This window comes from Artibeus jamaicensis, unplaced genomic scaffold (genome assembly GCF_021234435.1).
Source record: "Artibeus jamaicensis isolate MK-2021 breed Jamaican fruit bat unplaced genomic scaffold, CSHL_Jam_final contig_456, whole genome shotgun sequence".
Classification (NCBI taxonomy): Eukaryota; Metazoa; Chordata; class Mammalia; order Chiroptera; family Phyllostomidae; genus Artibeus; species Artibeus jamaicensis.
The window spans coordinates 3211068-3223807 of NW_026521839.1; the positions used below are offsets into that span (position 1 = coordinate 3211068).

Below are 12740 nucleotides of genomic sequence, written 5' to 3' on the forward strand. Positions count from 1 at the left end.
CAGCATGCATTTAAAAAAAACTTATCAAATTGGTGAATTTTTGTATATCCATTTTAATATTGAACATAGAAGAAAATACTCAACAATTCTGGCGTATTATGCTTTATTATTTCAAGAAAGGTAAAATCACAATTGAAACACACAAAGAAAGATTTGTGCAGTTTATGGGGAAGGTCCTGTGACTGACTGAACGTGTCAAAAGTGGTTTGCAAAACTGGTAGTGTTGACATTTTGGCCAAATAATTCTTTGCTGTGGGGCTGTCTTATGCATTGGAAGATGTTTAGCAGCACCCGTGGCCTCTTCCACTGGAAGCCAATACTGGGAGATAGCCAACAAACTCAAAATGTCCAAATCAATAAAGTTATTGGTGAAAATAAAAAATGTGTCTTTTATTTTACAGAAAAACCTCAACAGACTTTTTGGCTAACCCAACAGTAAAGCTAATACATCATCATCATCACCATCATCAACATACTCATCATCCTCATTATTATTACTACCACTAATTTTGGGTATCAACAGCTGCCTGAAATATCAAGGAACTAAAATACAACTGCCAAACACTTGTCAGTTGCCAGAAACTGTTCAAATCACTTGCATTTTATTAACTGACATACATTTTGTACATAATAGATTTCAAAGCCTCCAACATTTTGGTCAAAGCAGATCCAGGCAGTTTGGTGGGCCCAAATCAACTCTAAGAACAACACCTGCATTCAAAGATACTCCCACTTTAATGGAAATGCAGGTTGCTTAGGATTTGGTGCTTATCCTAGGTGTTAAGTGGGGTCACTCTTCTCTTTGACATATTAAAAATTAACATATATTCAATAAGAGCACTGATCTTTGGGCACTTCTAAGACTCAACAGCTCAAAGATCAACACTCCTACCTTTTCCAAAGCAAAGTGATAGAATGGGAAAAGATTCATGATAATTAATTTTGTAAAACATTAATAAGTATTAAAAGGGGCAATACTAATAAAAGCATGCAGTACAGGGGCATGTATGGACATCCAGATCCTGCTTCATGTGCAGAAACCCTTTTGGGTCCCACAGCTGAAAGAAGTATCATGGATTGTTCCAAAACAAGTAGGTCCAAGCCTATTATCAAGTAGCAGAACTCAGCAGGAAGATGTAAGACACACACGCACACATTAATCTGAGATTTCATGTTTAACCAAAACTATGAAAAGAAAGTCATTTGTTTTCTTGATTAGGGTTGTTTTTTCCTGGATATCCAAATCTTTCAGAGTCACTGGCAAGTTAACTTTTATAAAAGGAAATTCTTCTAAGAAATAGAATTTCAGGGCTTTGGAGTATCTTGGACAATACAGCATTCAATATTTTGTTTAAAATCATAACTAGAAGCATATAAATTCTGGTAACTGCCACATTAAGCCTAAGTGGTGGCCTACTTGATGTTTTAAGACTCGGTGATTACCTGCCAGTTGGAGAAAGATGTTCTCCAGACAGAAAGAGAAATTTTAAATAACTGATCATTACCTAAAAACAAGCATGGAAAGAGCCAAAATCTTTGCACTTTGAACTTTCAACTCTGAAACCTGACTACTGGTAAAAAGCCAGACTCTTACTTAAGTCTGTTCTTTAAATCTCATATAATCCAAGTACAGCTCAGGGTAGGAGTCCTTGATGGAAAATGATGCCATGACATAATATTTCCCTTTAGGACGTCTGGCCAGGAGAACCATTCTGAGCTATCTCTACCCTCTAATAAAGTCCAGGCTATAGTATAGGTCAGAGGTTATACTCTCCGAGTAAGATATATATCTCCACAAGTTTACAACAGTGTGGTCAACTCTACTGTTTTGCTATTTAGTCAACAAGTGATTTTGATCTGAGGGATTAGAGTCAATTTAGTTCAGATTCCTAGGATTTTTCTCTAGCTGATATGATCATTTTACCCCTCTACTTGGAATCCTCTGGGTGCTCCCATTTTTCAGGCTTTTGCGCTTCCCTTTCCCCAGCTTCCAAGACCCTTGACAAATGGGCTAAGTCCAGCTGTCGGGCATCGTCTCCTACCACTTGCTAACATATAACCCACATTTCTGTCACAACCATGTCATTTTAATATACATGAATTGATACATGCTGATAATTGATTAATGTTCCCCAGGAAGGCTCCTGTCTCCACTCTTTCTCTGCCTAGAAAACATCTATTTATCTGTCAAAGTTCATACAAGCAGAATTAAATATTTTTCCTCAGCGTGCCATACACTTTATTCATATTACTGAATGTTGCTTAGCACACTGTATTATGGCTAGTCATACCCTGATAAAACAGCAGACCCTTGCAGAAAAAGATTCCATCTTATTTACATTCGGACAATAGTAGATGCTCAACATGTTTCTTACATTAGAGATTAACTAGAATAGATTTTAGTACCTTGGCTTGTGAAAGCAGTCCCAAGTTCAACCCTTGTTCCTTTCCACTGAGCCGTTTTTTAAACTCTGTACTTCAGGTTCACAATTTGTAAAACAGAGCCAAAAATACTGACCTTACAATATTGCTATGAAAATAAATGAGCACTGGCTGGTGTGGCTCAGAGTGCTGGCCTGCAAACCACAGGGTCACTGGTTCAATTCCCAGTCAGGGCACATGCCTGGGTTGATGTTTCTCTCCTCTTTCTCCCTCACTTCCCCTCTTTCTAAAAATAAATTAATAAAATCTTTTAAAAAATTAAATGAGATGATGGATATAAAGCTGCTTTGCACTAAATACAGTGAGACTAGTAAGCTATCCGTAAAGTATAACCATTACTACAATTAATATCATTACTTCTAGACTATCTACATTAAAAAGGTCCAGTACCTTCAACTGAATAAATAAATCAGGATGTATTACCAACGTGGAATAAGAAAAATCACCATGTGTCCGCAAACATAAAACCTTACCTTCTGGCTTTTTCCTCTTTGCCTCCACTTGTACCAGAATGTTTATTTTCTACAACTGTTCCAGACATTGCTCCCCTCCCCCAGTCTGTTGGGAGAAGTGAAGGATGATTTCTGGAGCATCGATGACCTGGTAGGTATGTGGTTAGCATGCTTAATCTGACCAAACTGGAGGTCTGTGTGGAACACACCCCTAAGGCTCCGAGGAAGGAGATACAGGTGGAATTTCTGTGAAAGGAGTTGCTCAGCAGGGTTGTTTCTGGACACAGAGGACACAGTGTCTGGAAGGTGTACAGGACGGGCCATTGACAACTGGCACGTGCACAGTTCTGACCCTTAGGGCTCAATGCCTGGTGTTGGTCCTTAGTAAACAAGGAGCAGAGAGCAAAGACAGCAGGAGGAAGGGAAAGAGAGAAAGAGAAAACACCCTATGCTTCTGTGTTCAGTTAAAACACTGAAGCCCTTTTCCTTCTTCAAAAAAAAAAGATGTTTTATCAAGTAAAAGAATCAGAACTGTCTGTCTAGTGTGAATCCCCCTGGCCCTCTTTTTCAAATGTTAATGTGACTGAAGTGACACTTTGTTCTAAGCTTAGGCCGTAAGAGGCCATGCAGCATTCTGTGTTTGCCTGCTCTTTGGGAAGTCTGACCAAGACTACTGTATGATGAGAGATCACAGAGAGAGAGGAGAGGCTATGTGGAGGAGGATCAAGAGAAATGCAAATTAAAACCGCAATGCGGTATCCCCTCACTCCGGTTGGAATGTCTGTCATCAATAAACCAACAAACAACAAGTGCTGGTGAGGACGTGATAAAGGGGAACCCTTTTGCACTGTTGGTGGGAATGCAGGCCGGTGCAGCCACTGTGGAAAGCAGTATAGAGCCACCTAAAAAAAACAATGGAACTACCTTATGACCCAGCAATTTCACTTCTGGGAATTTATCCAAAGAAACTCAAAACACTAATTTGAAAAAATATAAGCACCCCTATGTTCATTGCAACAACTGCCAAGATTTGGAACCAGCCCAAGTGGCCATCAGTAGATGAGTCAATAAAACAGCTATGGGACATTACACAATGAAATACTACTTGGCCACAAAAAAGAAAATTTTACCCTCTGTGACAGGATGGATGGACCTGGAGAACATTATGCTAAGTGAAATAAGCCAGTCAGAGAAAGACAAATACCATGTGATTTCACTCATATATGAAATCTAATGAACAAACTGAACTAACAAGGAAAACAGACAGACTCAGAGATAGAGAGCAGATGACAGCCCTTGGAGGTTAGTGGGTGGAGGGATCTAGCAAAAAAGAAAAAGGACTCGCGGACATAGGCAACAGTGTGGTGATTGGGGGCGGATGGGACTATAAAGGGGATAAATGGTAATGGGAAAAAATACAATAAAAGATTTAAGAAGAAAGAAAACAAAGATGTCCCAGCCAACAGCTACTACAAACTCCCAGATGTGTGGAGTAAGGTCATCTTGGATCCTCTAGTCACAGTCAAACAACTCCAGCTGATACCATGTGGGACACATGTGAGCCCTCTCCAGAGTTGTAAGCAAAATATCACTGCTGTTTCAAATCACCAGGTTTGGACATGACTTTTGTTATGCAGCAACAGACAACTGAAATAGGAGTCTTATAATTCATTCTCATTCATATTCATTCTCTCATTCTCTCTCTCCCCTCCCCTCAATGCTTTACGTGCCTGGGTTTCTACACCTCCTTTCAGTATGGTGTTCTACTTATTCCTGGGTCTCTCCCAATTTTATTGCAAGGCACAGAGTAAATACCTTATATAAAACATTGCTACCAATGTGACAGAATATTATGCCAGTAACCGTGGCAGACATACACTTAACACCTGTATCGGTACTTGTTTCAAGTAAGAGGACATGCTACCATCTGCTTCTGGGGGGAAGGGATGAAAAGATGCTGCTCGGAAGCATTTCTTCAAGTGGGGTTTCAGAATTTTGGTGACCTTCTGACACTAAAGATGAAAAACTTGTCACTCCAGGACATTTGTGCATGTATGCTTCTAGAAAGTTATAGCCAAGGCCGAAGAAATGCTCATTAAATAGTGTTACCTAAGCTTGCTGTACTATGGATTTTACAAAACAAGTCTCTGACGTTATTCATCTGAGGACATAAACATGTTCTGGATTTCACGGCTGAAGTTAAGTTTTATTGGCAGGAAATCCAAAGCACAGTCCTCAGAAAGTCAGCAGCAGAGCATGGCCATGGATGCTTGGGCTTCCTGGGAGGTAAACATCACAAGCTTCCAAAGGAGGACAAGGCAGCACCTGCTCACTTTATACCACAGGAGGCCCAAAGCTACATTTAAAGGAGCCATGCTGCCTTATTCTCAATTTTTTTTTTTCACCAGAGAGACAAACCTGATTAATATTATGGATGTTCTCACCAGAATAATGTACATATACAGGTCTTGCATATAACTTTGGTACATCATGGACCCCAGATGAAAAACTTCTAATAAAGGAGTACGCTAGCTCCCTCAGGACGGGAGGCATACACTCTGGTGCGGGCTTCAGCCCAGGAATGTTTTCACTCACACTCCTTTGTCGGTTTCCACAGGAACATAAATCTCACTGTGATTCATCCCACTCTCTCACACAGACTAATGAAATAGAACATAAAATGAGGCACTGCAATATTCTTAATACGCACCGCACCAAGCCCACAGCAGGCTGAGACGGAATGTACCATCCACCCGGCTAGATGAGTACTCTCACCGGTCCTTGCCCGTATACTTACAGGCCTGGCCATGCATTTCATAGTTCATTTCCATTTCTGTAATTTGTGCCCAAGGCAGGATGGCTGCTTGTTTACACAAGTTTCAATATTGTTATTAGCAGTATCCGGTCCTTTTTTGTGATGCTACTTTCAAATATGTTTTCTGGCTTTCAAGGCCTGAGGACACTAAAAACAGTTACAGTTCAAAAGCCATTAGATGCTCCCTGCTAGAAGCTCAAATATGTTATTTTAGAGATTTGAAACATAATTAAATGCTTATTCCTTAGCATTTAATATTATTTTATTTAAGAAAAGGTTAAGTGATACAGTGTACTATTTTGGGAGAGGGGTACATGTGACATTCGGGGATGGATGTGGGCTATTTTCAGAAAATTCTGTTGAGACCCCTAAAAACAATGGTTTACACTTACTGAACCTTGCTACCTGCCAGATTCCTGAGTAAGTCCTTTACATGAATATCTTATTTAACCCTCACAACAAACCAGTTGAAGGAATGTGGCATACCGGCGAGATGGTCCCTAAACTTGCTTCCCTCTCCTCTGAGTACAGTTGGGCTGCTTTCTCAGCCTCCCTTGAAGTTAGATGTGGCCATGTGAATGAATTCTAGCCAATGGAATATAGAAGAAAATAAGAAAAGCATACTCTAGGCTTGGCCCGCACAAACTTACCCAATCTTCTACACTCTCATTTCCTCCACCAAATGTCTGATTGCAGAGATCTGCAAAACAGGAGGCAGAGCTACAGGATGGGAGGAACCTGGGTTGCCGAATGACTCTCTGAACAAAATGCCACCCTCAGTATATCTGCAGTGAACTGTTATGTGAGCAAGAGATCAACTTCTGTCTGGAGTCACTTAATATTTTGGGGTTGTTTGTTATAGCAGTTAGACTATACTAAAAGTACTTTTAAAAAAATTTGTTGTTCAAGTACAGTTGTCTCCATTTTCCTGCCACCACTTTCCCCCACCTCCCGCCCTCAATACCTCCCCTCTTCGGCTTGGTCCATGGGTCCTTTATACATGTTCTTTGACAACCCTTCCCTTTCTTTCCCTGTATGTCCTTCTCCCTCCCTTCTGGTTACTGTCAGTTTCCTTTTTTAAAAAAGGCATAGAGAGTTTAAGCAATCTGCTCAAGGTCACACAGCTACTAACAGATAGCAGATTTGAATCCGAGTGATTTGTCTTTAGAAACCATATTATTAACTGCTATTTGATGATTTTTCCTTTATACCACTTCATTTTTACTGTACGTAAGAAGCTTCTTCCATACAAGATTTACTATATTTGAGGGAGGTGGTTGGAAGGGAGTCCCAAGTTTGGGATAAAAATGAAGATAATTTCTTCGAATAACTAATTTTATTTCTATATTCCTACATTAACCATGTATGAGGGAGGCTCTGCTGCTCACACAACTTTGCAGGATACTGCTGTCTGTGAAAGTTTGTATTCCGAGGTTCTTTAGTCGTTGATGCTCCATAACAACTTACGGCCAAAACTTTGTGGCTTAAAACATATCCACTCTCTGCTTCTGTGAATTAAGAATTCAGGAGAGGCTTAGCTCGGTGGTTCTGACTCAAGGTCTTGTATGAGGTTGCACTGAAGGTGTCAGCTGTGACTGCGTCATCTGAAGGCTTGATCAGGGCTGGAGGAGTCACTTCCAGAGTGGCTCACTCCCACATCTGGCAAGTTGGTCTGGTTGCTGGCAGGAAGCCTCACTTCCTCCCTGCAGGGTGATGAGATTGTCTCACAACACGGGGGCTTGCCTTCCGCAGAGTGAACACGTCCAGAGACCAAGGCAAATGTTATGAGGTCTTTTGTGACTAGTCTCCAAAGGCCTACTCCGTTACTTTGACAATATCTAACTGATTGATCATACTGGAATCACTATTCCCATTGGTCAATTACTATTGATCACGCTGGGTTCAATACTGGGATCGCTTATTCACACTGGAGGAAACTGCACACAGGAGTGAATATCAGAAGACTAGGGTCACTGGGAGCCATTCTCGAGGCCAGCTATCTCAAGAGCCGGTCCATTCATCCAGCACATATGCACTGGGTTCCTACTGAGACCCGGGGACAGAGCAGTGAACAAAACAGACAAAAGTCTCTGCTCTCATGAAGCATACATTCTACTGGAGGTCAGAAAGGCAATGGATCTAATCAGTGCAAATTACAGAGTGTGCTGGGAAGTGGTAAGTGCTATGAAGAGAGAGAAAGCAGGGTCAAGGGGCGGGGGATTGCTGGAGGTTGGGACTGCCTGCAATTTAAATACAGAGATCTAGGTAGGACTCAATTAGAGGGCTTAAAGGAGGTGAGGAAACATGCCGTGTAGTTATATGGGGAAGCGTGTTTCAGGCACTGGGAACAGCAACTGCAAAGGCCTAGCGGTACAAATGGTTGCCACGTGTTAGGAATGGCAAGGCAGCCGAGGGAATGAGTTAAGTACCAGAGAAAGCAGAGACCACGTAGGACCTTCTTTCTAGCCTCTTGTTAGGGCTCTATCTTTCACTTGGTGAGATGGAAAGCCACTGGAAAGTTCTTAGCAGATAACTGATGTGATTTGACTTAACATTTAAACAACTCTCACTCTGTTGGCTGATATCAGAATAGACAGGCCAAGGGTGGAAATAGGCAGGCAGGGAAACAAATTAGGAAACTCTTATAAAAGTCCAGACAAGAAGCCCTGGCTGGTGTGGCTCAGTGGACTGACAGCAGGCCCGTGAACCAAAGGGTCGCTGTTCAATTCCCAGTCAGGGTACATGCCTGGGTTGCAGGCCAGCCCCTCCCCAGTAGGGGGTATGAGAGAGGCAACCACACACTGATGTTTCTCTCCCTCTCTTTCTCTCTCCCTTCCCTTCTCTCTAAAAATAAATAAATAAAATCTCAAAAAAAAAAAAAAAAAAAAAGGAAAACAGAAATCCAGACATGAGATGATGGTAGCTTATGTGAGAGAGTTATTAGTGTAGGTAGTGATAAGTGATCCAGATTTATTTTGCAGGTTACCTAGCACAATGAGTTCACCATTCCAGGTAAAGCTTTTATTTAGAAGAAGTACATTTTATTTGACACCAGAGCTGTGGCTGTCAAAAGGTGCTCTAGAGGAACCCAGAGCTTCTGAGAAGCTTCCTAGGGATCTGCTGTTAGGAGTGGGACAGATGAGTGAAGCATCATGTCCCCTACCCCCAGCCTTGTAAGGGCAGCTCTGTGTTGACAAACTTCATTATGAGCCAAGAGGGAGAGAGTGTTTGAAAAACCAAAATGCCCCAATTTATAAATGAAATATATATATATATTCCATTTATAAAACTGAAAGACAAAGTACAGATTAGGAAAAATATTTGCAACTCAAATGAAAATAGTTCGATGTCCCTAATATTAAAAAAATATTTTAAATTCATAAGAGGACAACAAAGTTCCAAAACAATGGGAAAAGGACATCTTCAAAATGAGACATAATAATAGTACCGTCTTCATCAGATTGCTGTGAGGATAAAAAGACAATATATATAAAGTACTTAGCACTGTTCCCAGTACAGAATAAAAGCTCAATAAATGTTCACCACTGCTGCCACCATGGCCACCATTGCTGCCACACTGCCATCACGAGATGATTATCATCACTGCTGTCACCACCACCATCAGCAACTTCATCACTGCAAAGTTCTCATTAGCAATGTGAACACTGGTCCCCCTGAATGCCAGTTCCAACTCAGCCTCCCCCAAGGCAAATTCCTCACTCATGGTGACGAAGTACACCCATATTACCTTTTCATGGTTTTCTATCAGGATCTCAATGACGATGTTCTGAAATTTGATGTCCATGATGGCTGCTACTGTTTCTTCCTGAGGTCGCAGCAGGGTGGGTCCAAACACCACGCCAAGGTTTGCCACTGTCATCAAATTCTGCTTGTGGTTTTTAGCAACACTGGGAGAAAAGAGGGGGAAAGGCACAAATGAGAGAAATAGTGTACAAATAAGACAGCTGACTGCCCTCTACCTTTCCTATTCTTAAGACTTCTCATCTAGAAGGAGCCAGACCCTGGGATACCTTCTGATACCTTTGGAGTTTAAACAGAGACTTTTCTATTCATATTTTCATCTATCAAGCTTCAGAAAGCTTCAGTGTTCAGGCTATTTAGCTATCTCAGGATATGACAGTCCTTATCATTTCCATTTTGCCGAACTAACCAACCAACCAAGCAAGCAAACAACCAAAGCTATTTTTCAAATTATAAACCTTTGCACATCCAAATCCCTGTTCTGCAAATCCAGGTAACTCCTAATCCCGCTTAGTTACAACTTCTATACATGGCTATTGCTTAAACCATGGAGACCAAGAGCATTTTCTCTAGTCCAAATATAGAAACTCTTTAAAAAAAAGATTAAAAAAAAAAGATTTTATTTATTTATTTTTAGAGAGAAGGGAAGGGAGAGAGGAAGAGAGGGAAAGAAACCTCAGTGTGTGGTTGCCTCTCACATGTCCCCTACTGGAGACCTGGCCTGCAACCCAGGCATGTGCCCTGACTGGGAATTGAACTGGTGGACCTTTGGTTTGCAGGCCGGAGTTCAATCCACTGAGCTACACCAGCCAGGGCCAAATAAAGAAACTCTTGATGGCTTTAATACATTTGCAAATATAGACAAAAAATAGGCTTAATTTTTTAAATGGGCAACTCTGTATACTTAAAAAGAAGCGGAGAAATTCAGCACTTTGGGTTCTGAAACCTCAAAGTATTTAAAGCCTCATCACATGAACATGGTTTACATTAAGTGAAATATGTGGCACAAACAAATAAAAACACATATATATGGCTGCGTTTAGACTGTCATTTATACTCAAACACTAAGGAACACACAGGGTCAGCAGTAGCTGATAACTTGCTGAACACATATGCATATTTTTGGATAAGCAACTATTCAAAACATATATCTGAACTTTACACCCACATCACCATGACCTGGCCATAAAACTTAATCGTCCATTTGTTGGCCCTGCTTATAAAAATGTACAAATTACCTATTGACAACAAATAAGTTAAAAGTTAAGTCCATTCAATATTGTTGAGAAAATATTAGGGGCTTCCCTAAATCACCTGTTAAAAAAGGGAAACTATTCATTATGAGAAACTAGAGGGAAAATGGGCAGAGACGTCCATTTGGACAGACACACCTCTCTAGCATTTGGTGCTATTTCTAGTGAGTGTTTTTTAAACACAATTCTGTAAATGCCTGCACTGTTTTTGCTTGTATACTTCTATTTTGTAGGAGAAAAAAAAGGTTCTACTGACTTAAGTGTTGGTTTTCAAACTGAGCCTTTACTGAAATACTATCTCAACCAATTTTATCAGCAGATGTGTACTTTGCTATAATTTTCTAGGGCTGAAAGTAATTTCCTAAAAACTCCTCCTCAAATAGGGGCACAGGAGTAGTTAGGTCTATGAAACTTTAACTGTGGCATGGACAGACAGACAATTTGCTTTTTGATTGCTAAGCAATACCTACAGCAAGGAGATTTGCCACTCATATCCTGGCATGTTTCTGCTCCATGTAAGAATATTTTACAAGCACTTTTACTTTTGCATTCTTTATAGTTTTCCATTTTATCCAGAACTGCATCATGTATCTAGTCTGAAAGCCTTGATGCAGATGGTCACATTCTTACTTGACAAGGGGGAAAGGCTTTGGTTCTGCACCTCGATCAGCAAGTATGCAAATTTAAAAGCTGCTTGTAACACACATTCAGCATCTGCTCCTGTGTGCGGAAGTGAATTCCATGCCCTTATACTTCCCCTTCCAGATGAACTAAGTCAGTAGACTTACCCCTCTTGTCACAAAAGTCCCTCGTGCAAATGAATCAACAAACTATTTATATATGAAAGCACTTCTAAATTGCAGACCAATATAAAAATACATGGTTTGGAGAATGATCATTTTTCACTACCATGCTTCTCAGCCTTCCCTCTGACTCAAGCAATAGCCTCCTAACTAGGCTCCCTGACTAGTCTCTAGGTGCGTAGGTTCAGCTGTATCACATCATGCCTGCCACCATCAGTTACTGTCTGAAACTCCACTCTGAACATGTCATTTCTCTGCTGAAAGTTGCAATGGCCTCACACCTCACTGGTTGTTGGGAGAGATAATAATGAAAACAGTGTATGCAATGTCTAAAGTGTTCAAAAGTGCTTCTATTTTTCCAGTGCTAATAATAATAATAATAATTATAAACCCTTGGTGGGCTCAACTGTTTTGAACATAAAGCCCAAACTTAGAGAAATGCCACATCTTTTCCCAAGTCACCTCTGATAATTCCCAGCTGTGGGTGTCTGGGAAAGTGGCTCAATACATCCAAGCTTTGGGTTTCTCATCTTTTTTAAAAACTATATTTTATTAATTATGCCATTACAGTTGTCCTATTTCTTCCCCTTCATTCCCCTCCACCCTGCACATCCCTCTCCTACCATCCCCCCATTTATGTCCACGTGACTCAAGTTCTTTAGATTCTATATTTCCCATACTATTCTTGCCCTCCCCCTTATCTATTTTCTACCTACTGTCTATGCTACTTATTCTCTGTACCTTCTCCCCCCTTCTCCTCCTCCCATTCCCCTGTTGCTAACCCTCCATGTGATCTCCATTTCTGTGGCTCCACTCCTGATCTAGCTGTCTCTTAGTTTGCTTTTGTTTTAGGTGTGGTTGTTAATAACTGTGAGTTTGCTGTCCTTTCACTGTTCATATTTTTTATCTTCTTTTTCTTAGATAAGTCTCTTTAACATTACATATAATAAGGGCTTGATGATGATGAACTCCTTGAATTTGATCTTATCTGAGAAGCACTTTCTCTGTCCTTCCATTCTAAATGAAAGCTTTGCTGGATAGAGCAATCTTGGATGTAGGTCTTTGGATTTCATGACTTGGAATACTTCCTTCCAGTCCCTTCTTGCCTGTAAGGTCTCTTTTGAGAAATCCTCTGACAGTCTGATGGGAACTCCTTTGTAGGTGACTGTCCCTTTATCTCGCTGCTTCTAAAATTCTCTCCTTCATTTTAATG

General features: G+C 40.7%; 1 protein-coding gene across 7 annotated transcripts in view; it reads right to left on the reverse strand.

Moving 5' to 3' along the window:
* ARHGAP26 (Rho GTPase activating protein 26) overlaps positions 1 to 12740 on the reverse strand; it is a 416835-nt gene that overhangs the window by 92719 nt on the left and 311376 nt on the right. For all 7 annotated transcript variants that reach the window (XM_053666461.1, XM_037141721.2, XM_053666462.1 and 4 more), the window contains exon 18: positions 9458 to 9617. In XM_053666461.1, coding sequence (XP_053522436.1) covers positions 9458 to 9617 — 160 coding nt within the window. The remainder of the gene's footprint in view (positions 1 to 9457; positions 9618 to 12740) is intronic.